This window comes from Heterocephalus glaber, unplaced genomic scaffold, assembly GCF_053883595.1.
Source record: "Heterocephalus glaber isolate CG9 unplaced genomic scaffold, H.glaber_assembly_v1.0 deba00001447, whole genome shotgun sequence".
Classification (NCBI taxonomy): Eukaryota; Metazoa; Chordata; class Mammalia; order Rodentia; family Bathyergidae; genus Heterocephalus; species Heterocephalus glaber.
In genome coordinates, this window is record NW_028258299.1 from 5593495 (window position 1) to 5618890 (window position 25396).

At 56.4% G+C, this 25396-nt stretch overlaps 1 protein-coding gene across 10 annotated transcripts; it reads left to right on the plus strand.

The window, feature by feature from the left end:
• The first annotated feature begins 1377 nt into the window (after positions 1-1377).
• H6pd (hexose-6-phosphate dehydrogenase/glucose 1-dehydrogenase) lies at positions 1378-24840 on the plus strand. 10 transcript variants are annotated; one of them, XM_004863661.4, is made up of 7 exons: positions 3131-5485; positions 5675-6777; positions 9164-9245; positions 9751-10387; positions 11561-11678; positions 21858-22127; positions 23102-24840. In XM_004863661.4, exons 3-7 carry the CDS (start codon positions 9220-9222, stop codon positions 24463-24465), a joined length of 2415 nt encoding a protein of 804 aa, XP_004863718.1. In that variant the 5' UTR covers positions 3131-5485; positions 5675-6777; positions 9164-9219; the 3' UTR covers positions 24466-24840. The 10 variants fall into 10 exon arrangements, with proteins under 10 accessions (XP_004863720.1, XP_012920582.1, XP_004863719.1 ...); XM_013065128.3 differs by lacking the exons at positions 3131-5485; positions 5675-6777 and adding an exon at positions 1415-1533; XM_087214611.1 differs by lacking the exon at positions 9164-9245.
• Positions 24841-25396: the final 556 nt, after the last annotated feature.

Genomic DNA, 25396 nt, shown 5'->3' on the forward strand with positions numbered 1-25396 from the left:
GGGCCCCCGGGGTTTGGGGGGTGGGGAGCTGCTGGCATTGCCTAGCATCCTGTGTGCTTCCCCTGCCCGGTGGCTCCGCTCAGTCCCAGCTGCCACTGCCAAGTTCTTCCTGCTGTCCTCTGAGGCTGCCCCCCTGAGAGGAGCCACCCTGAAATTCCACACCGTGGCCCATTTCTGCTCTCCTGAGTGGCCCAGTGGTCTCGGGCACAGGTGGCCATGCAGTCCCAGACCTTGGGCTGGGCATGGGGCTGGGGCACCCGTGTCCAGGAGGTGGCCCCGAGCAGCCTAGCTGGCCAGGGCAGCAGAGGTCCTGCCTTCATTAGGCCAGGCCATCACTTGGGCTATGCTGTGAAAGGGGCCACCCGGGAAAGAGGCGACATCCAGAGCACTGACAGAGCTGCAGGGCCAGAAGAGTGGGCATGGGGTCGGACAGGGTGGGGGTCACCTACTCCTATGGCACCATAATGGAGAGGGACAGGTGGGGACAGGAATTACCATGTGCTGATTGCTGGGAGGGCTGCTGACCCTGTTCCTCCATTTATATATACTTGTCACCACCCAGGGAACCCCTTGCCCGCACCAGGGGTTGAACCCAGACGGTCACTCCAAGGTACACCCTCCTTAACTGTTATTTATTTATATATATATTTATTTATTTTTTGAGACAGGATTTCACGATGTAGTTCAGGGTGGCCTTGAGCTCACTATGTAGCCCAGGCTGGTTTCTAACTCACAGCGATTCCCCTGCCTCTGCCTCCTGACTGCTGGGATTATAGGCGCGGGCCACCACACCTGGCAACTTTTTTTTTTGAGACAGGGTCTGGCCCAGGATGGGCCTGAATTTGTGATTCTCCTGCCTCAGCCTCCCAGAGGGCTAAGATTACAGGCCTGTCTGTTAACGTCCCACAGGTACAAGCCTCCATTCCTCAGCCTTTGTCCTGCCAGTCACCTCTAGGGGAGGTATTCCCACCGCACCCGCTGTTCAGAGGTGGGCAGTCTCCCCGACACAGGGACTATGAGTGTGAGATCGAGGCCGTCTGGTGGGGCCGTGGCAAGAGTGCGCCCCGACCCTTGAATACCACGCCTGGGAGTTGGCGATGGGATGCACCGGGCCGCACATCCCACGGATGGGGGTTAGGATTAGGGCGGGAGAGGTCAGATGACCTGTGCCAGTCCCTGAGCAGGACCCAGAAACCAGGCCACGGGGCTCCTCCTCGACAGAGCCAGGTGCCTCGGCATCTCTGGGAGCGTGTGCCGTTCCCGGAACAGCGGCGAGGACGGAGCACCCAGAGGTGGGAGCAGCATAGCGAGGCCTCGCCCTCCCCGGTGACGTCACACCAAGGCGTGGTAGAGCCGCCAAACCCCGCCCCTCCACGCGCCCCCGGCTGGCGGCCGCTGCGCGCGCGCGCGTCCTTCGCCGCGGGCCACGGCGCGCGCCCGGGGCCCCAAGGCCGGGCACGCTGGGTCCCGACGCGGGCCACACTTGGTCGCGCGCACCCCGAGGAAGAGGCGGCGCGGGCCTCCGCGGATGAAGTAAGCTGCACCCCGATCGCTCGCTGGGCCGCGACCCCGCGCGCCCGGCCTCCTTGCGCTTAGTACGGGGTCGCCACCCGCCGAGCCCAGCCGGGGGCGTCCCTAGGGGGCGACCGGGGCCCTTCCGGGGTCACCCGAGGTCCCCGCACGCCCCTTTGCTAGGCTTCCTGCAATGACGTCCAAAGATGGAGCTCTGTGCTTCCCCCGGGCTTTGGCCCTCGGTTGCAGACAGCGTTTCCGATACGATACGCAGGTCCAGGGAGTGGCTTCCGGGAGGTCTGCAGGGCTGAGCCAGAAATAGGGTCCTGGACACGCCAGAAGGGCGGGATCTCTGCCCTGCTTCTTCCCGGGATAGGTAGCAGAGGACCGGAGAGTGGTGTGGAACGGGCACTTTTTAAGTTCTAGTCTGCATTCTGCAGCGATGGCTGGCCGGTGGGATTCCCAGCTCAGGAGGCGAATCTGTTGGGAAATTTGGGGAACACCAGATAGAAGTGCTGTTCTTGGCGGCAGCAGAGCTCCGCTTTCAGACAGCTCGTGGTGTAGGGGTTTCTTTGAAACACAAGACTGCTCAACACAAAACTGCACTTGTACGAAATTTGTTTTTATCTAAAGACTGGAGTTTACTAAGTTACTGTCTGGACGGTTTGGGACCATTTCAAAGGGAAATGGAAGGGAATCTTTATCATCTGTGGCCTGGTCGCTACTCCATCTATTTATGGAATCTGAACAAGGCAAAATGTCATCGGCTGGCGCCAGCCCCTATCCCAAGCACGCGGACCTGGCCAGGAGCAGGTGTCTGGTGTTGCTTTTCTCTGTCCTGAGTCGGGGGTCAGGTGACAGTGGCTCAGGAGATCTGTCGGCACCGTGTCCCGCCAAAGCGTTTTTGGGTGCATCTTGATCTGGTTTGTTCTGGCCAGACCTTAAGAGGGGTAAATCGTCCCCATTTCACAGCTGGAGAAAGCGGCCCAGAGCAATGAAGCTCAGGGGGCAGGGCCACCAGAGAGGTTTCCCCTTTGTACTTTTTATTCTCCTGGCCACATGATAAACCTCTAAGGACTGAGGTTGGGACATTTCAGTCACGCCAACATTGTCCCCCTTTTGCATTTTATTGGCATGGTGGGAAGATGCAGGTAAGCTGTCACGAGCCATCCCTTGTCATTTTTGGTGAGGTGAGATGCTCACACGATTTTCTAGTTGTTCCAAGAAGCTGGCAGGAAGTGCCTTGGTTCGCGGTGCTAGCTTTCCATGCTGGAAGCTAACATTTCTGAGTGCTTCCTGTCTGCCAGGCATTTGCTCAGTGCCTTACCAGGATTATCTCCGTGTGTGCCTGTAACCCAGCGGTTTTCCTGTTCTGTGGCAGAGGTACGGAGAGGTTAAATAACTTGTCTGAGGCCACCTGGCTGCTGAACTTGGTCTCTAGAAACTGTCTCCAGAGCCTCCTGGGTTTTATGGGGTGAACTCAGGCTTCCGCACGCAGTCTTCCTCTAAAGCCCGAAGCAGGGAGTGTGAGTGGCTGGCCAAGTGGACAGGAGGTGGGCACCCCTTAGCAGCCGCAAGTGTTCCAGGCATCTTGACGTCCCCGGAGCAGGGCTGCTCCCAGCCGGCTGGCGCAAGTGACAGAGCTGGTCCAGGCCCAGCCGCTGTAGCTCCTGTCTTGAGGAGAAGCAGAACTGTTGTCTAAGACAATGTGTTCAGTTTCACCTGTGGGGGCAGAGCCGCCGCACACTTCACAGGTGGTTTGTTAGCAGAGGAACCAGACTGCTTATATTCTAACCTTGTCCCCTCCGAGCTGTCTGGCCGGCAGCAGGTTATTTTACCTCTCTGTACCTTCAGTTCCCCTCTCCTTGCGCTAAACGTGGGGTTGATTTTAGTAGCGGCCTCACAGAGTTGTGAGAATTGAGCGGTGTGATTCATGTCAAAGTGTCGGCCTCGTGTTGGGCGTCTGGTGGAACCCTCTATAAATAGCTCTTAGTATTAATAGTGTTAGAGCGAGTCGTAAGCAGCTGCTGGGCTGCAGTGCTTGGATCCCCCTTCCTGCTCTTCCCCGTGCCTTCATTCCCATGGGGGCCCTCATATACAAGGTGACAGTGGGATTCAATTTATTTATTTGTGCAAATGAAATTTATTTCTTTATTTTTCTCCAGCAAATGTTTATAGAAAGCCTTCTCTGTGCCAGGCCCTGGAGATATTGCAGTGGGCAAAACAGACAAGAGCTCCCGTCCTCATTGAACTTCCTTTCTTGGGGGGCAAGAGGGCACACAGTTAGCAAGATAAATGGAATCACCAGCGTATATGTGTCTCAGAGATCAGTAACAGGGGAAGGGCATGGAGAGTGTGAGATGTAGGGGCAGAGTCACAGTGCAGCAGAGTGGCCTGAGAGCCTCACAGAGCAGGTGCTATTTCAACCAAGAGCTGAAGCCCGTGAGGCATGGACCGTGTGGACGTCAGTGGGGGGAGGTAGGCCAGGCAGAGGGTACAACAGGTGCAAAGGCCCTGAGGCAGGAGCATGGGCAGCTGGGTCCTACAGAGAGGCAGCATAGTAGGAGGTGGGTCAGAGAAGTGACTGGTGGGAGGCCAGGACACATGGACCCTTCGGACCTCTGAACAGAGGAGTGATAGAGTCCGACCCATGGTAGGAGGGATCCCCCTGACTGTGGTGCTGAGGCTGAACTATAGATGCAGGGCAGTTGGGGCGGGGCGGAAGTTGGAAAAGCAGCTGCTTTCTAGGTGCAGTTTGAAGACAGAAGCCATCAGGTTTGCCCCAGGGTTAGGGGCCTAAACACCCGGAAGGGTGGAGCTGCTGTTTGCTGAGAATCGGGGGAACTTTGTGTGAGCCAGGGCGGGGAGTGAATCAGCTCAGTTTTGACGCAGTTAAATCTGGTGGGCGTCCAACTAACATGGTCGATAGTCCCAGGCCAGAGCTCAGGGGGAAAGTCCAGCCTGGCACACCCACGCAGCTGTGCCCTGGTGAATGTTTATCAGTGGGCTCTGCGGGGCGGGGGCCGGGAGTGGGGAAATAGTCCCACACCAGCCAAACTCAGGCGCACCCGGTAGACCGTCTTTACCTTCCAGCTGCAGTAGCTGTGGGTAATGTCAGGGCGAAGATGACAGGGAAGAGTTGTTACATGATGAGGAGGTCCTGAGTTTTGTTCATTACTTGTTTTTGGTAATTTTTGCGGGAAGGGAGTTGAGACAGGATCTCGCTATGCAGTTCAGCCTGGCCGTGGACTCACTATGTAGCTCAGGTTGGCCGTGAACCTGTGGCGATCCTCCTGCCTCAGCCTCCAGAGTGCTGGGATTACAGCTGTGCACCACCACGCCCAGCTACTTTTGTTTTAACATAAATTATTTAATTATACATTTGTATAATTTCATTTTTAAGAATGGCTATTTAACAACTGGCTTCAAAAATTCCTGACAATCTATCAATCAAATCTTGTACGTTGGTACACAGTGGTTCTGGCACATCCTTGGTTCTGGTGAGCCACAGTTGGTCCCTAAAGAGGTGTGGGCCACAGGGCATAGCTCACTGGTCGGGAGAGCTGTCTTAGCATGCACGAGACCTGGGTTTAACCCTCAGTTAAATGAGGGAATGAGGGCTCTTCCCATGTCCTTTTTTAAAGAACATACTAACAGGCTGCTGTGATTCGGAGAACGCGTCCCTCCTCCTGCCCCCTACACCAGAGGCGGCATTGCAGAGGCGCTGTGGGGGCTGGGAGGGAAACACAGGGGACACCAGTGGCACCCCACCCTTCTCCCCTGCACCGTCCTCCTGCCCTGTGTGAGCCTGGCACAGCCTCGGAACGGCTCCACCTGTGCTGATGGGTAGCTGCTCTGCTGGGAGACCTGGCTGGCACTGGGCGTGTGTCCTCTCCTACTTGGGCAGAAGCAAGGACCAGAGCCAGCTTGGGGCCCCCCCTTCTGCGATGGTATCGAAGCCCTTATCGAACAAGTGAGTCTGCCCCAGCTTGGCCCCAGACTGGAGGTGGGCAGCCCTGGGTTTGGGGACTGGCCGCCGGCACTCACAGTTCATCCCGACTCCGGGGGAGCAGCCAGAGCCTCTCACAGCTACCCGGGAGCCCCCACTGCCCCACACCCTGCCACACTTCGGGCAGGTACATCGCTAGCTGGTTTCTTGCAGGACTGATGCAAATGGGAATGTGCCCTCCTCTCCCAAGTCTTAACTTTTGAAGGCCACTGGCAGCCAGCTACTTGATCATAATGTATCACCCTGTTTTCCCAGCCCTCAAAGCAACCCCCTGCAGCTCAGGAAGGCAGAAGCACCTCGATGATTGCAAGATGGGGGCCCTTTTCCTTGGAAAACATAGGATGAGTGGCAGTAAAATATCCCCGCTGCACTCACTCCTTTCCTAGGAGAAGGTGTTGAGGCCCCACTGGGTTAATGACTCATTCAAGGTTACGTGGTGTCCCTGGCCTGGACAGGAAGGACCACACTTTTTAGTTCCCAATCCAGTACCCTGTCCTTGTCCTCCACTGTGTCAGACTTCTCACTAAAGGTTTTCGTGTCAATTTCTTAATTTAAAAAAGAGAGGAAAAAATTCATCGTCGGATCAGTTATTAGATGGCTGCTTCTGGGCTTTTTTGGCGAACTTCAAGTCTTCAGTTTTGGTAGATTTATTTTATCTCCCTGTCAGAGCAGGTGAGACAGCCGGGGAGAAGTAAGGCCTGAAAGGGTCCAGCCTCGCAGTGTGAGGGAGGCAGTGTGGATCACAGAAGAAAGCCGGTGCTCTGTCTTCCCAGGACCTCGCCTCTGCCTTACGTGTAATTGGTTCAATTTGTGAACGCTGTGTAATGATTTTATCACATGCACCATCCCGTTCCTCCACACAGCCTTCCCTCCTTCTGGTTGGTGGCATCGGTCCTGTTTCACAGATGGAGAAACCAGGACTCAAGCTGACCAGTTTTCCTGAGGGTTTAGCAGTGTGGAGCCCAAGGCCTGAGGCCCCAAGATTGCATGCTGCTATTGCCTAAGGAAGCCGCTTACTGCAGCGAGCCAGGCTCGGGGTTTGCCACTTCACAGTGCATTTCCTCCCAGTTTCTTCCTTTGCACACGCTGACTACTTGCTCAACACGGGGCTTATTATTTGACTCAGTTGTTTCAGAGGATTGGGTCAAGAAAACCAGCCAAGGCTGTTTGGAAATAAGCCATATGTGGACCTGCCCTGCACCTGCTGAATCACAGCTGCATTTTCTGGGTGATGTGAGTAGAGGACGGAGGACCAGGTGTGTGCCTTTGCCCCCCACCCCTCAGCCCTGGGGATTGAATCCAGGGCCTCTCGAATGCTAGGCAGGTGCTCTGTCTCTGAGTTGCATCCCCAGCCTTTTAAAAAAAAAATTCCTATTTTTACTTTGAGACAGGGTCTCCCTAAGTTGCCCAGGCTGGCCTCTAACTTGGAATCCTCTTGCCTCAGTCTCCAAAGTAGCTGGGATCACAGTTGTGCGGCACCATGCCCCATTCAGATGTGTTCATGTTGGTTCCGATGCCCTGTTCAGCACTCTGGAAGCTTGGTGCTCAAAGTGTGCTTCTTGGACCAGGTCCCTTCCCTGAGCTTCTGTTTCAGAATCAGCATTTTATTTTTTATTTTTGAGGGGAGCACTGGGAATTTAACTCAGGAGCTTGTGGTTGCCAGGCAGGCCCGGTGCCACTGAGCTACGTCCCCCACCCCAGAATCTGCATTTTAGAATATCCCAGGAAATTCAAATACATATTGAAAGTTTGAGCAACATTGTTCAGGGTAAAACATTGGTAATAAAAACACACACACACACACACAAACCCTACCTATACTGCTGATTATGCTGATTTAGGACAGAGCTGTTGAGCAACCAGAGTAAGCAACCGTGTTGAAATAGCTGGTACTTGAGCCAGGCACAGTGGCACAGCCTGTAATCCCAGCACTGGGGAGGCTGAGGCAGGAGGATCACCGTGAGTTTGAGGCCAGCCTGGGCTACATAGTGAGTTTAGAGGCAGCCTGTACTACAAAGGGAGACCCTGTCTCGAAAGAAAGAAAGAAAGAAAGAAAGAAAGAAAGAAAGAAAGAAAGAAAGAAAGAAAGAGAAATAGCTGGTTCTGTGTGTGCTTACAGGAAGGCTGGGGACATACAAGATAAAGGTGACTGCCTGGGCCAGGGATGGGTGGGGAGGATTTTGGCCTTTGGAGCAGGAACTGGGTTAATTAGAGGGCAGAGGCTCTGTGGGCCTGGCGCCATCCATCCAGGCTTTCCTTGGGGGTGGGGTGCTGGCCTTGGGCTCCCCCACCTGCCCACCCGCTCCTCCCTTGTGCCAGGTGCATCCGGAGCCCTGGCTCCCAGGATCTGATTAGGAGTTTGAGACGAAGCTGCCAGCTGGCACCTTGCTGTTCTCTAGGCTGTTCTCTGGGCTTCAGATTTCTCCCTGCCACTCTGCTCTCCCGAACTGACCTTGCAGCTTTTCCTCCCCTCTGGGCAGGGGGATTTCCAGTGGAGAAAAACACGGGAGGGCCAAGGACAGGGACCGGGGAGCAGGAAGTAGAATGGTCCTGGGGTCTGTCTGCATTTGGGAGCAAGAGCAGCTGAGGAGAGCGAGAGAGGAAACACGGAGGCGCCTGGGAGGGCCCTACGATCGGGGCGATGTCAGCTGTCCAGTGGACTCCAGTGTGGACACCTACCGGGCCTTCGTCTTGGCTTGGCCGTGACTAGGGCCACCTTGGGCAGATGGAGCAGGGGAAGGGAATTCGGGCCCTCTGTGCAGGCATGGTGGGCAGCAAGCTGGCGTTTCATAAGTCCAGTTTTCCTGTCTAACCTCAGTTTCCCTATCTGTATGACAGCCTGCTGTGGCTGTTGCAGGTCCTGTCCACCCTCTGCCAGGTGGTGAGGCTGGCATAGAATGATGCCGTCAGTCACCCTGGTTTCTCCTTCACTCTCCTACCCCAGATGTGGCCCTGTTTCCACCATCTACTTCCGATGGCCATGGTGCCAGGCACGATGCCTTCTCTCCCGTCTTCCTTCTGTTCCTTCCCCAAAGCCCAGCCTCCATGGGGAAGGAGAGACCTGGGGGTCAGGGGGAACAGATCCACACATGGACCCTGCACAGAGGCCAGAGAAAGCAAAAACTTGAGCGTTTGTGACCTGCTCAGAACTGGCACTGCTTGGAATCAGGCTGAAAGCAGGTGGCATGGCAGGTTTGTTCCCAGGGGCTCCAGGCATGGGACTGCCTGGGAGCCGAGGAGCTCATCAGTCCCTGCACCCCACTTTCTCACTGTGGGAGCTTCATCCAGCTAAGCCTTAGCTTTTCCATCTGCAAAAGGGGCGACTGGAATGGAATCTGCTCTGTGTGATTCTTCAGGGCTCTCTTGTGGGTGTGGGGAGACCTAACGCACCGCAGTAGGGGTTCCATGTCGGGCACACAGGACACCTAGACATTTGCTGCCATCGTCACTGTTCCATCAGAACCTCTGCCATTACTTGGCGCTTCAAAGGTGGCAGACGCTGGCCCAAACATATTCTAAACATTAACTTGTGCTAGAGAAATGGAGATGCAGCCAGGTTGAATAACTGTCCAATATGAAGGAGTCAGATAGGGATTTACAGTCAGGCAGTGAGTCCCATAGTCTGTTCTTTCCCTTTTGCAGTGCTGAGGTTCGAGCCTAGAACCTTTGCCCGGGCCACAACCCCGGACCCAGGATCCATGCTTAATCCCTACACTGAGCCCTTGTGAGTAGTGATTTTGTGTGTGGAGTCCAGTAGACACGGGCCAGAGCCAAGCAAGGGGTGAGAAGAGGTCATCCTCATGCCACTCAGCCATCCCCTGAGACCACCACTCCTGGGCTAGGGTCACCTGCCTGGTCCACCCTTGTGGATGACACTGGCTGAGGTCACACAGTGGATGCTCCAGCCTCAGCCTCCTTGGAAGCGTCTCGGGTGGCTTTGCCACTGCCCAGGCTCTTGGCAGCAGAATGACCTGTCTCTACTGCGTGGCCCATGACTTTTCCAGGCATAATTCCTGTTTTCGGGGCAGGCTTCCTACTGCTGACTGCCTGGCACAGATGCCTCGCGGCCCAGGAGGGAGGGGAAACCACGGGCCTGTAACGTTTTCCCAGGAAACCTGAGTCTGGCTCTCACCAGGCAGGAAATATTCGATACCCTAGACGTCTGTTTGCTTCCCATGCCAGCCAGCTGAGCGCGTCTGAACCCTTGTCTGTTTTTCCCGTGCACCCAGGCACCCAGGCCTTTGGAAGATGCTCACGGTGGCCATGTGCGTGGCCCTCGTGGGCTGCCTGCAGGCCCAGGAGCTCCGGGGACACGTCTCCATCGTCCTGCTGGGAGCGACCGGGGACCTGGCTAAGAAGTACTTGTGGCAGGGACTGTTCCAGCTCTACCTGGACGAGGTGGGGAAGGACCATAGTTTTAGCTTCCATGGGGCTGCTCTGACGGCACCCGAGCAGGGCTGGAAGCTGATGGCCAAGGCCCTGGAATCCCTCTCCTGCCCCAGTGACATGGCACCTAGTCACTGTGCTGAACTCAAGGATCAGTTCCTGCGCCTGAGCCAGTACCGCCAGCTGAAGACAGCCGAAGACTATCGGACACTGAGCAAGGACATTGAGGCACAGGTCAAGCAAGAGGACCTCCGGGAGGCTGGCAGGATTTTCTACTTCTCCGTGCCACCCTTTGCCTATGTGGACATTGCCCGCAACATCAACAGCAGCTGCCGGCCAGGCCCGGGTGCCTGGCTGCGGGTTGTCTTTGAGAAACCCTTTGGCCATGACCACCTCTCTGCCCAGCAGCTGGCCACTGAACTTGGGAGCTTTTTCCAGGAGGAGGAGATGTACCGGGTGGACCATTACCTGGGCAAGCAGGTGAGCTGCAGCTGGGAGCCTGCAGGTGCCAGGGGACCTCGTCAGCAGGGCCCACCACTTATTGTAGAATCAGGAGGGCCCCAGGCCTTGTGGATGCTGAACCCCACAATCTTTCCACAGATGGACACGAAGAGGGAGGGAGCAGAAAGCCAGGGGCCCCCCAGTTCTTGTCTGTGTGTCCAGCCTCCTGTTCTCTGTGTATCCCTGTCCCCATTCTTCCTGGCCAGAATCTGGGCTGTAATTCTCAGCGTTGCCTTGCCTTCTCTACGGAGGTGGCCCAGGGCCATGGCTTCCCATTGAGGAGCCTTGGGATTCAGAATTAGCTTCCTTATCTTGTACCCATCTGCCTTTTTCAGAATCCCTTTCTTCCTAAATTCTGTTTTAAGCCAGATGGCTGGTAACAAGATCTTGAAACTGATTGGGTGCACTGGGCACCCTAAGCCCACGAAGCTCAGCCAAGCCCCAAGGCAGGAGCCTGGGGCATCTCCTGGGGCTGACAGGTCCATGGCCAGGGCACTCAGCCCAGCAGCCTGAGCAGAGGGCTCATGGCAGCTATGCTCTTGGGTCCACAGACTACTGAGCTGGCCATGAGTCGGCCCCAGGTATTACGTGCGGCAGGCTTGGCTTTCCATCCAGCCCGGGCAGTTGCCATAGTAACAGTCCCAAAGAGTAGTCTCTGGCCATGGCCAGTCCTGGTGAGGTTTTCACTTGTTAACTTCAAAAGGAGAGGAAATACCAAGTGCATTCCTTGGGTAGCTTTTCTTGCTACATTTTTGGCATTGAAATACCTTTCTTTTATTAAAAGTTGGTAGTCAGAGGACAGAGGTAATTCTCAAATGTTCTTTGTGGCTAGTAACTGTTCAAGTCGCTTCTGTTTGTGGCATCTTTTTTTGTTTTGTTTTGTTTGAGGCAGGGTGTCACTGGAGTCCAGGCTGGTCTTGAACTTGCAGCAGTCTTCCTGTCTTAGCCTCCCAAGTGCTAGGATTACAGGTGTGCGCCACCAAGCCTGGTCCTGTGGCATCTTTACTGGACTGTGAAACCCTGGAGTGCAGGAGCTCTTCCGAGAGTGCTTGGCCCCACTGAGCAGGGATGGCGGCCTAAAGCCTGGGAGCCAGCACTCCTGGGTCCCCCAGTCCCAGCAGAGCTGCGAGTGATGCTCTTCCTCCCTGGCAGGCTGTGGCTCAGATCCTGCCCTTCCGAGACCAGAACCGCAAGGCCCTGGATGGCCTCTGGAACCGGCACCATGTGGAGCGGGTGGAGATCATCATGAAGGAGACCGTGGATGCAGAAGGTGCGTGAGTGGCCCACATGCTGTGGTGTCAGGCACAGTGTGGGCCCTGTGGGCTGGAGCGGGAGGCTCTGCTGGTGCATGGTTGGCCTCCCGGGCCTGCTGTGTGCCCTGCTCTGCAGCCAGCCAGTCTGCAGGGTGCCTGCTGGAAGAACTCACGTTGTCACTGCTACCCATAGGGGCGTTTGGTGTGGTGACACGCACCTGGCGTGGACACCCAAATGGGTGGCCAGCCGCAAGGGCTGGACTCTGGCCTGGGTTTAGGCGAGAGCGATGGACACCACCAGAGCCATGCGAGGGCTTTGCACACCTCTAGTTGCTCGAGGCAGGCTTTGCCTAGGGATTCTCTGTTTCCTCCTCTCCCCAGCCCTCCCGTGTGCTGTCCTAGCACTATGGAAGCCTTTATTGACTCACAGTGCAGCAGACTCCCTGCCCGGCCCTTCGCTGTGCTGTCCTTGTCATTCCCTGTCCTCTGTCTCTCCCCACCAGCTTTGGTTGCAGGAGGGCACGCACCTCAGCGGTGCTGGTTAAATAGCGAATGAACAGTGCCCCCTGGGGTCCGGGCCCCTGTTCTTAGCCCTGGGTCTGCCTCCAGCAGGGTGACCTGGGCGAGTCACTTCCTTGGCTGTGGCCTGAGCACGTTTTGTAGGTGACAGCAGCTAAGGTCACCTTGAGCTCTGGAATGGTATCACAGTTTTGTTTTGTTTTGTTTTTTTGGTACCTGGCTGGGATCGAACTTGCGACCTTGTGCTTGTGAGGCAGGCGCCGGAACCACTGAGCTAAATCCCCAGCCTGGTATCACAGTTTTTGAGCTATGACCGCGTTAAAAGCATTGGTTCTTACCCAATAATAATAATGATAATGATAATAAATAGTAGCTATTTCTTATTGTGTTCTTCATTTCCCCCGTTGTGATATGAGGTAGGAATGATAAGGAAAAGGTTTTGGTGATGTGTATTTAGTGCTAGAAGCACTATGGAGAGTCAGGGGCTGCACAGGAGAAGTGGGGACCCAGCCTCTGCCCTCCCCTGGTCGCCCGAAGGTTAACGGGGTGGGGGCAGCTCCAGCACAGGGGTTGCAGGCAGGCCGTGCTGCGAGAGGCAGGACTTCCAGCCCGGCCTTGAAGGACACCTCCCAGGGGGCGTGGGTGGAGGTGACACTGCCACCCCATCTGCACCTCTTTCCACTGCCTCGATTGGCCCTGTCACTGGCAAGCCTGGAAGACCAGTTTCCTATCCTCCCACCTTTATGGGAGCAACTTCCTGTGCCCATCGTGAGTGGGAAAAAGCCAAGAGGTCAGGAGGTCTGGGGGCACTGCTAGCTCTGAGCTCTGCCACCCTGGCACTCACTTCCTTCTGGCTACTGCATGGCACTTGGGTTCTCTGTGGGGCTGGAGCTGGGGGCTCGGCAGCCTGGACGCCTGGTTGTTCTGGCAAAGGTGCCTCTGGCTTTTGGAGAAAGACAGAGGTCTCGACAGAGACACAGGCAGAGCCTGAGCAGAACTGCTGGCCCAGGTGAGCCTGTGGTGGGAGGAGCTTGGGTTTGAACCCCAGCATTTGCCTGACTGGCTGTTCCTGCCCCTGAGGGAGAAGCCCCCAGGCTCTGTCTGCAAGGCCTTGGCAGCAAGTGGGTCTCACTGCTCCTGGGCCCCTAAATGATGCTTCCCACTCAGTGGGGCTCTGCACCCTCAGCCAGGGCTCCACTCGCTTGCTCGTTCATCCCTGGGGTTTAGCCAGCAAAGGTGGGGCCCAAAAGGGATGAGCCAAGTTTCTGTTTAGGCTGGGCCTGCAGCTGTGCTGGGCTTGGGTGTCCCCGGTTGGCTGAGAGCTTGTTTGGAGGTTCTAGCAGGGGACCAAAGGTCCTCGTATACCCTTGACCGAGGAAACGGTTGTCTTCCACCGAGTGCACAGCTTCGGGAGGGGCGCATGTGGAGCACTGAGGGAGGAAGGGGACCCCACCTGGCCAGCCAGATCAGCCAGATCAACCCTGGCCATCAGTGGGGCGACAGATGTCACAGCCAGACCACCCTCAGTTGTATGTGCAGGCCCAGAGCAAGTGGTAACAGGGCGACTGTCAGGGCTCACATCTCAGCAAGAGGGCTTGGGACACAGGGCACTTTGGCAACAGAGCGAGTGCGCGTGCTCTTTTCTTCCCATGTGCCTGCCTGAAGGACGAGTTTTGTATTTTTTTTGTTTTTGGTACGGGGGATCGAACTCAGGACTTTGCGCTAGCAAGGCAGGCGCCGGAGCCACTGAGCTAAATCCCTGGCCCTGAAGGACGAGTTTTGTCCCAAGAAGGTCCCCGTGCAGTTCTGGAGATGCGAACACAGCTCGCACTGTCGCCTTGTCCTGCTTTGGCTCTAGTTCAGGCCGGGGAGAGAGGACTGGCCACCTGCACAGGCCCAGGGTGTGCCCTGGGGATGGGGTAGGAGGCCGGTGGGACTGGGGAGACCCCTCTGGCTGCAGGGCGCTGGCTTAGGGGGCAGGTGCAACTGGGTGGGCTCAGCCTGGGCTGCTGCTTCCTGGGGAGGATTCGAGTCCCCCAGCTGTCCCTCTCCACGGGCCCTGCCAGGCATTGCTGGGTCCCCACTTGTCCCCTGCAGGTGTGCAGCCCTGACTGGCCCAGCTGCTCCCGTGTTGAGCGGGACGGGAGGGGCTGCAGGCCAGGCTGGGATGCGGAACTGTCCTCGTCCAACCTGGCTGCAGCCCTGGGAGAGGGACTTGGGACCTGCAAGGTCATTTGGAAGTCTTTCCAAGCCCCGTACACCCACATCCAAACGGGTGACAGCAGCTTCCCTGGCTCCTGCCCCTCTGCATTTTTGTTTTTTTTTTTTCCTTTTGCTGCAGCCTCTGGATGAGGAGGAGATGGTTGCAGAGTCTGGGCGGGCTCCTGCTCCCCTGGGTGGGGTGGAGGAGGAGGAAGCCATCCCTCAGTACCAGCTCCCAGCAGTCTGTCCCCGGGCTGCTCCTGGCAGTCCCAGCACCCAAGAGCCCCAGATGCCCTGGGCCCCTGGCCAGGTTCTCCTGGTGCAGTAGCAGGGGCCATAGGCATGACCGTGACCTGTATGTGGCCACGAGCTGGCTGGCCCTCAGCATGCAGAAAAGGCTCTGCAGACTGGAGGAGGAGCCTGGTCTTTCGTGACAGAGATTTGGCCCCTGGGCTCAGGGTGCTTTCTCTGCTGCCCCAGTTTCCCTTCTGGGCAGAAGCCTTCCCAGGTGGGAGGCTTCCTGAGGATGTCCCCGCTGGGGAGACTCCCTGTCCCCACCGAGGGGAGAGGAGCGTGATCGGGGTCACCCTTGAGCACTGGGCTGACTGCTCCGTGCCTCTTACCCAGGGACCGAGGCAGCAGGGCCCTCCAAGTCCACACCAGCCATACTGCCCCCAGCCCGGGTGCCAGGAGACGTGCTCTGCAGGGCCAGCAATTTCCCAGCCCATCTGCCGCTGTCTTCGGGCTGAGCTCGGGCAGCGCCAGCCCCCTGCATGGTAAGCTGGCGCCAGCTAGCAGCTGAGCCTCTCCCCTTGGCCTGGGTCTCTATTTTTAGTGATCCCAGAAGATATTGGCAGGGATTGCAGCTGCTTTTAGTTGTTTTTCTTCTCTTTTCTTTTTTTTAAAGTATCTGTTTTTACTGGGAAAACCCAGATCTCGTAGCAGGGAAGCAGTGAGGGGCGGGGTTCCCACTCCAATTGAAGGTGGTGACCTTGGTACAGTGCTGAGACCCCCTAGCACCCAGGGGGATGACTTTGAGGATTAAATCAGACATCTGGGGAACTTCTTCACAAATGGAAATGTTGTCCTCCTTCCAGATGTGCAGGGAGAGGCACCTGCAGTGTCCTTACATCTGTGTTCTGTGAGCTGGGATAGATTAGGATATAAAGACCTGTAATTGGCCTGTAATACTCTATGTGTCCATCCTTACCTAGTATTTCTCTCACATATGCACACATGTATGTGTTTAAATCTTCATGTATTGACAATCAGCTTAATACATCTTTTAATCGCTCATTTCTGTTCAGTTTTTTCAGTGTCCCAGAATAAATTCTCTCATTTATTCTGTGATATAAATTCTGTCATTAGGCATTTTGATTGTTGCTCGTATTTGGTATTTTAAATGGTGTTTCCTCGGTTTTTGTAAAAATTGAGATAAAATTCACATACCATAAACATTCACCCTTTAAAAAGTGGGACTCAGTGATTTTTAGTATGTTTACAAAGTTGTACAGCCAGCATCTAATTCTACAACATTTATGAGCATTAAAACTTTGTTTTTGTCCCTTGAAGCACATGTCTGCAGTGGTATCGGTAGGACAGAGGGTCAAGGACGCTCTCCAGCTCTTCGGCCATCTCATAGGACCCAGCGGTGACTGAGGGGCCCCTGGCTTTCCCCTGGGACCTCAGACACGCTCTGGACCCAAGTTCACGGGGCTCTCTTTCTCTGTCCAAACTGCTTGGACATTTTTCTGTTCTTTACAAATACTGCTGGGCTTTAGCCCTCAACCTTATGGAAACGAGGGGCCGATGCAGATCAGTTTTAGGAAAAAATCAGCCCACAGGACTGGTGGTGACAGCAATGAGCTGCACCCTGTGCTCGACTGCTGGCCACCACCTCGTCCCTGCACTTGAACTGGAAAAGGTGAGAGCAGAGCCGTGAACCCAGAGGCTGTCTGCTGAGCACAGGCGCTGCCTGCAGCTGGAATCAAAGGAGCTCTGCTCGACCCAGCGGGTAGCAAACCCACCCAGGCAGGCGGCAGGCGGGCTGCAGGCTTCTCCCCAGTGGGGAGGCTTGGACTAAAAATAGCAAAGGGCCACTTAGGGATTCACTAAATTAATGAATAGTAAGCAGATAATAGGGCTTTTAAGGACTCCGTGGCATTCTCTGCATCTAAAACTCATCTGTTTCTAAAGCTCTGTCCTCTTTATGCTTAAGTCTGCTGTGAGCCATTGATTGTGTAAAACACATTTTTTTCCTTATTTGAATATGTCTGAAGTTGGATTTGACACCAAGAGGGTGACTTGGGTAGATTGGTGGCCCATTTCTTTCTTGCTTTTTTTCTTTTCTTTTCAGTCCTGGGGGCCAAACCCGGGACCATGTTCATGTGTGGCAAGTGTGCTGCCACTGAGCTACACCTTCCCGCCCGCCCATCTCTCTAGTGGGTATAAATAGCTGCTTTCACCATGGAGCGTATTTCGGGCTTGGTGGGATCCAGTTCACACCACCTTTGGTGTTTTCTCCAAGCCCTGTCTTACAGCTGTGCTGACCTTTGCAGTTCCTTTAGTTAAACAGCGCATCATCAAAAGTATCAACTCCTTTCCTAACGTTTGTTTGATGGTGGTCCTGGAGTTGAACCCAGGGCCTCACACATGCTAGGCAAACTCGGGGCCTGGAGCTGCATCCCCAGTGCATCTTTTTCTCCGTGCTTTATTTCCAGATGGTCAATGTGCCCTGGGTTGCCTGGCTGGTAGCCTCTCTCCTGCCAGCCCTCTAATAGTGAAGTACCAACTGGCTTCCTCATGCGTGCCAGGGCCCCTGCCCAGCCCCGTGTCTGTATGAACCCCTAACCCTAACAGCAACACCGTGAGAGGTGCAGTGTCTATTCCTTTTCTGTACGTGTGCTGGTGTCGCTTGCCTGAGACCCGGCCAGAGACTGCGGAGCTGTCCTCAGCCCCAGCCACACACGTACCCTGGATCATGGTCAGTGCTGCACTCCTGGCTCCTGCCCATCCCCAACCGTTTTTTTTTTTTTCGTATCGGGGATCGAACTCAGGACCTTGTGCTTGTGAGGCAGGCGGCGGCGAGCGGTTCTTATTCATCCACTAAATTGTGCCTTTGCACTTCCCAGGTCCTTCACTGCTCTGGCCTTTGTCACTTCCTTTGAATGCAGCAAGCACTGTCTCAAAGTGGATTTCATTACCCAGGCCCCATCTCTGTCCCATTGTCTTGCAGATTGCAGACAACTTGGACCTCCTGGGCCACCTCTCTGGTGGCTCCAACCTCCCTACTCTTAGAACTTCTTAAACACCACGTCGTTTGATCCACCCAGGGAAAGAGTGTCACCCAGGGGTTTCTCATATTCACAGCTGTCCATACAGCACCAGAATCCATCTTAGAACACGTTCTTCATCCTCTAAAGAAGCAGGCTTGTCCTCTCAGTGGCCACAGCCACCCACCCACATTATGCCTCTGGGTTTGCTTATTCTGGACATTTCGTACGTGGATCATGCACTGTGTGGCCTTTGCCTGTGGCTGATGTCACTTAGCATGATATTTTCAAAGCACATCCCCACTGCAGCGTGGATCAGTACTTCATGCCTTCTTATTCTTGAATAATATTTTATGGTGGGGATATACACGTGCAGTATTGCTTATCTGAAGTGCTTGGAAGCAAAAGAGTTTTGGTGTTTTTTTTGGTACCGGGGATCGAACTCGGGTCCTTGCGCTTGTGCAGCAGGTGGCAAAACCACTGAGCTAAATCCCCGGCCCAACAAAAGTGTTTTGCATTTTTCTTCCCCTGGTTTTGGGATACTTGCATATACGTAATGAGATGTCTTGGGGATGAGACCCAGAACTAAACACAGCCTTCATTTATGTTTCAGATACATCTGATATACCAAATGGAAGTTTTTTGTTTGTTTTGTTTTGTTTCTTTGAGATAGGGTTTCACTGTTATTTCAGCCTAGCCCTGAACTCACAGTGATCCTCCTGCCTCAGCCTCCCAAGTACTGGGATTACAGGTGTGCACTTCCTTCTCTGGGAATAAACTTCATTTAACTGCTGGAAGTCAAGAGCTTCTCATAGCTCCCCTCTAGGCTCGTTGCATCTGTTCTCAGTTGCTGTGCTTCTGCCAGCCAGGCTACCATGTTATCCCCAAGCCACCCTCGGAGGCTTCTGCTGCTCGCCCCGGACAAGGCTTGGGGCAGAGTCACACACACACATTTCTCTAAGACACAGTTTTTTTAAAAAAATAAATTGGGCCGGGTATTTAGCTCAGTGGTTTCATTGCCTGCTGCGCAAGCACAAGCCCAAGGACCCGAGTTCGATCCCCAGTACCAAAAACAAAACAAAACAAAAGAACACACAAAAAAATAAATCAGGGCCGGGGCTTTAGCTCAGTGGTTTCATCACCTGCTGTGCAAGTGTAAGGACCCGAGTTCGATCCCCAGTACCAAAAAAAAAAATCTGAGTTATCTGCATACATTTAAAAATTAAACAGAGACTGGGGCCAGAGCTCCATGTAGGGCGCTGCCTAGCATGAGCAAGGCCCTGGGTTCCAGCCCCAGCACCACAAGGAAAAAGACAAAAAAAGGAAGAAAATTAAAGACTACACTGAAGAAACCACTGTTCACTCCTGCTGACCAAGGAAAGATTTGGTCCCTGGGCCTGTGAGGCACTCGGGGCTGCAGCTGAGGCAAGTTTAACCTCAGCTCCGGGGACAAATCCTCACCCTTTACCTGCTGTGCCACTGGAGCCTCTGACCTCTGACCTTTACCCGCACCCTCCTTCCAGGACCCAGCACAGCTTGTGCTCCGAGTCGTGCTGCCCAGCCTCATGCTGAGCTTAGTATCAGGAGGTGTTTTGGCGGTAAGAACTGCAGGCTCTGGACTCACCTGTCTGGGTTCAAATCCCGTCTTTACTGTTTACCAGCAGTGTGACTGTGGGTATGTCACCACCCACTCTGAACCTTCGTTTCTTTATATTGCCAAGTGGGGGCAATAGTGGAATCTGCTTTTATGTTATTGTTTTGAGGAATCCATGGGCTGAAATTCTTTATTTGTTGGTATTTTCAGGTTTTTTTTTTTTTTTTTTTGGTATCAGAGATTGAACTCAGGTCCTTGTGCTTGCAGGGCAGGCAGTGGAACCACTGAGCTAAATCCCCGGCCCTATTAGTACCTGTTTTTGTCACACAAAGACTGCATCCCTTGTAGGGAGTTGGCACACGTGCATGACACACCTTTATTCTGTTTTCTTCCCTTGTATGTTGATATCATCGTCTTCCCACCATGTCTTCTCAGGACCCCAGGGGGACGGGGAGCCCCGCTGGTACTGTGGGGCTGATTGTCCCCCATATCTCAGGGCTTGGCGGCCCCAGCCAGAGCCACCCTTCACACTCTGGTGAAGAGCAAAGCAGCTGTGCTGTCCAGCAAGTAGGCTGTGTGGGGCCTCATTTCTCGCCCACAGTGCCAGTGCCTCTGCCGGGAACGGACCACAGGGCTGAATTCAGGGCAGGTTGTTCCGCTGGCCCAGCCTGGTTCTGTCACTGTGCGGCTGGCTGGAGGGTCAGGGCAGGTGCCGAGGACCCAGGATGTCCCCCCGAGGGGTGCTCTGGCCCTGAGGTGTATAAAACTGTGCCGTGACCAACCCCAGTGCACTTCTTACTTGCTTATTCATTTATTTTGCAGTGTCGTGAGGGAGCCCAGGGCCTCTGTGCAGGGCCCTCCTGCACACCAGGCAATTCCCAGCCACAGGGCTGCATCTCCAGCCACCCCACCCCGCCCTGCTCCCCCAGAACATTTTCCTCCTGTGCATCTCTTCCTGCATTTCCTCCCGTTTCCTTTCCTTTTCGAGGCCTGAATTCCTCTTTCTTTCTGTGTCTGATTCCTTAAACGAGCCACTGTTTAATTTTGATGGGGAGTCTTGTGCTGTGTGTGTCCAGGTACAGATTTTTCTGTCCCTCTTGATCTTTTTTCCCCCCGGGTGCTGCGGACCAAATCCAGGGCCTCACACATGCTAGGTGTTCACTGCTATTGAGCCGCTGAGCTACACCCCGCCCCAGCCACTGACTTCAGATCTGTCTTTTGCTCACGGATGCATCTCTTCTGAGTCTGTAAAATCCACCGGCTGAATTTCTGATTGCCAGTGATACTTCACTTACTAGAGTTCTGTTTATTTTGGCCACATCTGTTTATTCTGGCTCCCTGAAGATTTGGGTTTTTTTGGTTTTTTTGGGTACCGGGGATTGAACTCAGGTCCTTGCTTCCAAGGCAGGCGGCAGAACCACTGAGCTAAATCCCCGGCCCTAGATTCAGTTTTACTTGACCAGTGGTCATGCCTCTTTCTCGTGGCGTGATGTGTCAGGGCCTATGTGGGTCTGTTCTCTCTGCTGTCCACTGCAGGAATGCAGCTCTGGCTTAGACACTAGGAATGCGGTGACGATGCCATGGCTGCCCCTATGGGGCGCTGAATTAAGGTCAGATGGGCCTGGTGAAGACAGGGCCTGCAGGAGGGCCAGAGCTCCTGGGAGCTGGGACCTTGAGGGGGTGTGGACAGCAGCTGCTGAGAAGGCTGGCAGTGTGTCCTAGCTGACACTGGCACAGCATCCCGTGATTGTGGTGGATGGTGACTCTTCCTGCCTTGATGTCCGCTTTCTCGGTGGGTGACATGGTGCCCGGGCTGGGTGTCTCCAAGCCGGGGCAGCTGTGGCACGCTGAGGGAGGTGGCATGTTTGAGCCCTGAGTTCCGAGGGTGCTGTCTGCATTGGAATCATGGACCGTGTGGCGGGGTGGCCCTGCCCTCCCGGCCCCATGCCCGGACTCCTTCCTCCTGGCAGAGCAGGGACAAGCAGGTGGCTGCCGTGTGCACCTGCTGGTTGAGCAGGGTGCTGTGTGGCAGGGGCAGCGTTGTACCAGGGGCAGTGGGCAATGCTGGCTGTGCTCTGTGCCCTCCAGTGTTGCTTCCTCTGACCTCCCATCACCTTGTCAAGAGCTGCTGAAATTTCATCTCCTTTTTCCTCCTTCCTGTTTCCCCACTCCGGGCACAAGTGCGCGTGGGTCCTGGGCTGGCCTTCATCAGCCCCACTTACTGGCAGGACACAGAAGCCAAGTCACTCGCCCGAGATCTCACACCAGGCAGCGGTGGGATTTTGTGCCCAGCTGTCCCTGTGATGCCTTTGCTGACCCCTGCAGGCCGGGGCCAGGGAGGAGGGTGAGAGGCTGGCCACTGCCTGCCAGTTCTATCTGAGACGAGACCCTTCCCATGCTGATCCCCAAGAGGCCCAAGGACTGTCGCTTTCTCTTGGGGGCATTTTCGCGAAGGGCAGTGGCCCCACGACTCCCCCCACTTCTCCCGTGGTTTGCTTTGTCATCCCGTCTGGGTCTGGGGTCTTAGGACTGCAGATGCCAGGACCAGTGTGTGGGCGGGGTCTTGTGGCACCTCGGGAACCCTCTCGATGACGCCCCCTCCCACCCAGGTCGCATCAGCTTCTACGAGGAGTACGGCGTCATCCGAGATGTCCTGCAGAACCACCTGACCGAGATCCTCATGCTGGTGGCCATGGAGCTGCCGCTCAATGTCAGCAGCTCGGCGGCCGTGCTGCAGCACAAGCTCGAAGCCTTCCGTGGCCTGAGGGGCCTGAACAAGGGCAGCGCCGTGGTGGGCCAGTACCAGGCCTATAGCGCGCAGGCACGCAGGGAGCTGCAGAAGCCCGAGGGCTTCCACAGCCTGACTCCCACCTTCGCAGGTGCGCCCCAGGGTGGGGCCTTTGGGGTGCGGGCTGCCGGTAGATGCAGCCATCCAACCTGGCCCCTGTGCTTCCAGGTGGAGGGGGTCGAGGTGGGACTGGCACTAGGGTGGTCAGGGCACTGTCACCTTCCTCCGCCCCTGTGGTTATCTACAGCTTGGGAGGCACCTGCTGGCCCTCTCTGGGCAACTGGCGTCCAGCTGGTGCTCTCACGCCTGCCTCTGTCCGGGCCAGCCCTGTGGATGCTCCCTGGAGGCTTTTGCCTATGAGGACAGAGCCGGGCTGGCCCTGGCGGGGTTTGTGTCTGGCCTCCCAAGTAGGTGGAAACTGCCCGGCTACAGCTCGAGACGCTGTGGGCAGATGCCCTCAGAGCCGCCTTCTGGATGGTTCCGGAGCTCTGGGAGAGGGTGGTGACCACTCGCAGGAGCAGTAGCTGCGCACGGAGCCCGTAAGATGTATCAGGCACTCGTACAGGCTACTGCCGTCCTCACGCCCAGATCCACAGGGCAGGGGCCGGCGTCACATCCTGCGGGCGAGGAGTCAAGAGGCTCGTGAGGCTGACACTAAGCCAGGCTTGGAACGTGGACATGGGTCTGGCTCCTGACACCATCACGCACGCGCACTCACGTGCACCCTACGCATGCCTCTTGCAGTCTCTTCCCTGCACCCGGCCCCTCCCCACCTGACACCTGACCTTGCTTCAGGCATCCTGAGTGTTGCAAAGCAGGAGGATCCCCCACCTGTTTCCCTGCAGGGGATGGGACTCCTTGAGTTTCCAGGTTGCAGCCTGCCAGCCCAGTTGGAGCAGGGGTTTCAGGGGCCCTCGGGGATCTGATGTCCCAGCCACAGTTGGGAAAGGGAGATACCAAAGAGGTGCAGGGCCCGGGGGTGGGGGGAGGCTAACAGGAGCCCCGACAGGGCCCTGGGGTGTATGGCAGGCTGGGACGTCATGCTCCGCTCTCTCCCTGTCCCAGGTGTCCTCGTGCATGTGGACAGCCTGCGCTGGGAGGGTGTGCCCTTCACCCTGATGTCTGGCAAGGCCCTGGACGAGAGAGTGGGCTATGTGCGGGTCCTGTTCAAAAACCAGGCGTTCTGCATCCAGCACGAGAGGCACTGGGCCCCAGAGCAGAGCCCGTGTCTGCCCCGGCAGATCATCTTCCACATCGGACATGGCGAGCTGAGCCACCCAGCCATCCTGGTCAGCCGGAACCTGTTCAGGCCCTCCCTGCCTGCACACAGCTGGGCGGAAGTGCAGGAGAGGCCCGGGCTCCGAGTGTTGGGTCGCCCCCTGTCTGATTTCTATGCCTACAGCCCCTTGAGGGAGCGAGACGCCTACTCCATCCTCCTGTCCCACATCTTCCACGGCCGGAAAGAATCCTTCATCACCACAGAGAACTTGCTGGCTTCCTGGGATTTCTGGACCCCGTTGCTGGACAGCCTGGCCCATGAGGTCCCGCGCCTCTACCCGGGGGGAGCAGACACCGGCTGTCTGTTGGACCTGGAGTTAAATGGGGGCCACCTGTCCTTCTCCCAGCAGCAGCCCGAGCAGCTGGTCCCAGGGCCGGGGTCGGCCCCCAAGCCCAGTGACTTCCAGGTCCTCAGGGCCAGGTACCGAGAGAGCCCGCTGATCTCGGCCTGGCCTGAGGAGCTGATCTCCAGGCTGGCCAGCGACATTGAGGCCTCTGCCCTGCAGGCCGTGCAGCACTTCGGCAAGTTCCACCTGGCGCTGTCGGGTGGCTCCAGCCCCATCGCCCTGTTCCAGCAGCTGGCCATGGGCCACTACAGCTTCCCCTGGGCCCACACACACCTCTGGCTGGTGGACGAGCGCTGCGTCCCGCTGTCGGACCCTGACTCCAACTTCCAGGGCCTGCAGGCTCACCTGCTGCAGCACATCCGCTTGCCCTACTACAATATCCACCCCATGCCGGTGCACCTGCACCAGCGGCTGTGCGCGGAAGAGGACCAGGGTGCCCAGACCTATGCCGGGGAGATCTCGGCCCTGGTGGCCAACAGCAGCTTCGACCTGGTGCTGCTGGGCATGGGCACCGATGGGCACACGGCCTCCCTCTTCCCGCAGTCGCCCACGGGCCTGGACGGCGAGCAGCTGGTGGTGCTGACGCAGAGCCCCTTCAGGCCGCACCAGCGCATGAGCCTCAGCCTGCCGCTCATCAACAGGGCCAAGAAGGTGGCCGTCCTGGTCATGGGCCGGACAAAGCGTGACATCACCATGCTGGTGAGCCGTGTGGGCCAGGAGCCCAGGAAGTGGCCCATCTCAGGCGTGCTTCCCAGCTCCGGCCAGCTGGTTTGGTACATGGACTACGAAGCCTTCCTGGGGTGACAGGGCGTCCTTGCTTGCTCACTCCTGGGTCTCTCGAACCTGCCACCCCCCTCCCTCCTAGTGCCCCACCTGCCTCCTGGTGCCCGCTCCCAGGGTCCCTGCTCTCTGGACGCTGAGGTGAGGCCCCAGGCCCGTGGGTGGTCGCTCCTGCTGGGTGTCGGTGGGAGGACACAGAAACGGACATGGAGCCTGGCTCTTGGGAGATCTGACTCGGGTCAGGAGAGAAGCTAAGACGCTCCCTGCAGGATCCACCAGCAAAATACCAGGAACAGGCTGGGGGGTGCAGCTCAGCGGAAGAGCACTTGCCTGGCACGTGTGGGGCCCTGGGTTCTATCCCCGGCACTGCCAAAAAATAAAAATTGAAAAAAGAAAGAAGGACGAGGAGAAGGCCCCGCGTTCAGAAGTAGGAACGTGGGGGCCTGGGTTGATGGGGAATTGGCCTGGGAGAGGCTGGCCTGGAACTGTCTCCGTGCAGAAGAGGGGCCTGAGTTGGTAACGGGAAGGGCCTGGAGACCCCCGTGGGTGCAGTGCTCGTGAGCTGCTCAGCCCGCCTCCCCAGCCGCCCCGGGTCAGGCTCGGCACACACCGCCCGCCCTCTGCTCCTCTCTCCAGCACCTCCACCTGCTCTGCCCCGGGTCCTCTGAGTTTCCTGTCCCTCCCTTCCCTGTCCCTTGCTGTCCCCCAGCCAGTCCTTCTGCAGAGAGGTAACTGAGATGTCAAAAAAGGCACCCTGAGACTTCTGACTGGCGTCAGGGGCTCCTTTTCTCTGTCAAGAGCCTCGAGGTCTGGGGCAGGGGCCTGGCTCCCCACCTTCTCCACCTGCTGCTTCTGCTGAAGGTCTTGCTCTGGGAAACACAGGGTGCACAGAAATGGCATCCTGGGACCCCAAATTCTAGAGGGTGATTACATCTTGGAGCTACCCGGTGAAAGC

What these genes read in the sequence shown, in the direction of transcription:
- H6pd (XM_087214611.1), top strand. Translation starts at nt 6,509, where the DNA reads ATGCTGCTATTGCCTAAGGAAGCCGCTTACTGCAGCGAGCCAGGCTCG. An exon ending in AGTAGAGGACGGAGGACCAG is followed by an intron (nt 6,778 to 9,750) that starts GTGTGTGCCTTT and finishes CCGTGCACCCAG; the next exon opens with GCACCCAGGCCTTTGGAAGA. An exon ending in CCTGACTCCCACCTTCGCAG is followed by an intron (nt 22,128 to 23,101) that starts GTGCGCCCCAGG and finishes TCCCTGTCCCAG; the next exon opens with GTGTCCTCGTGCATGTGGAC.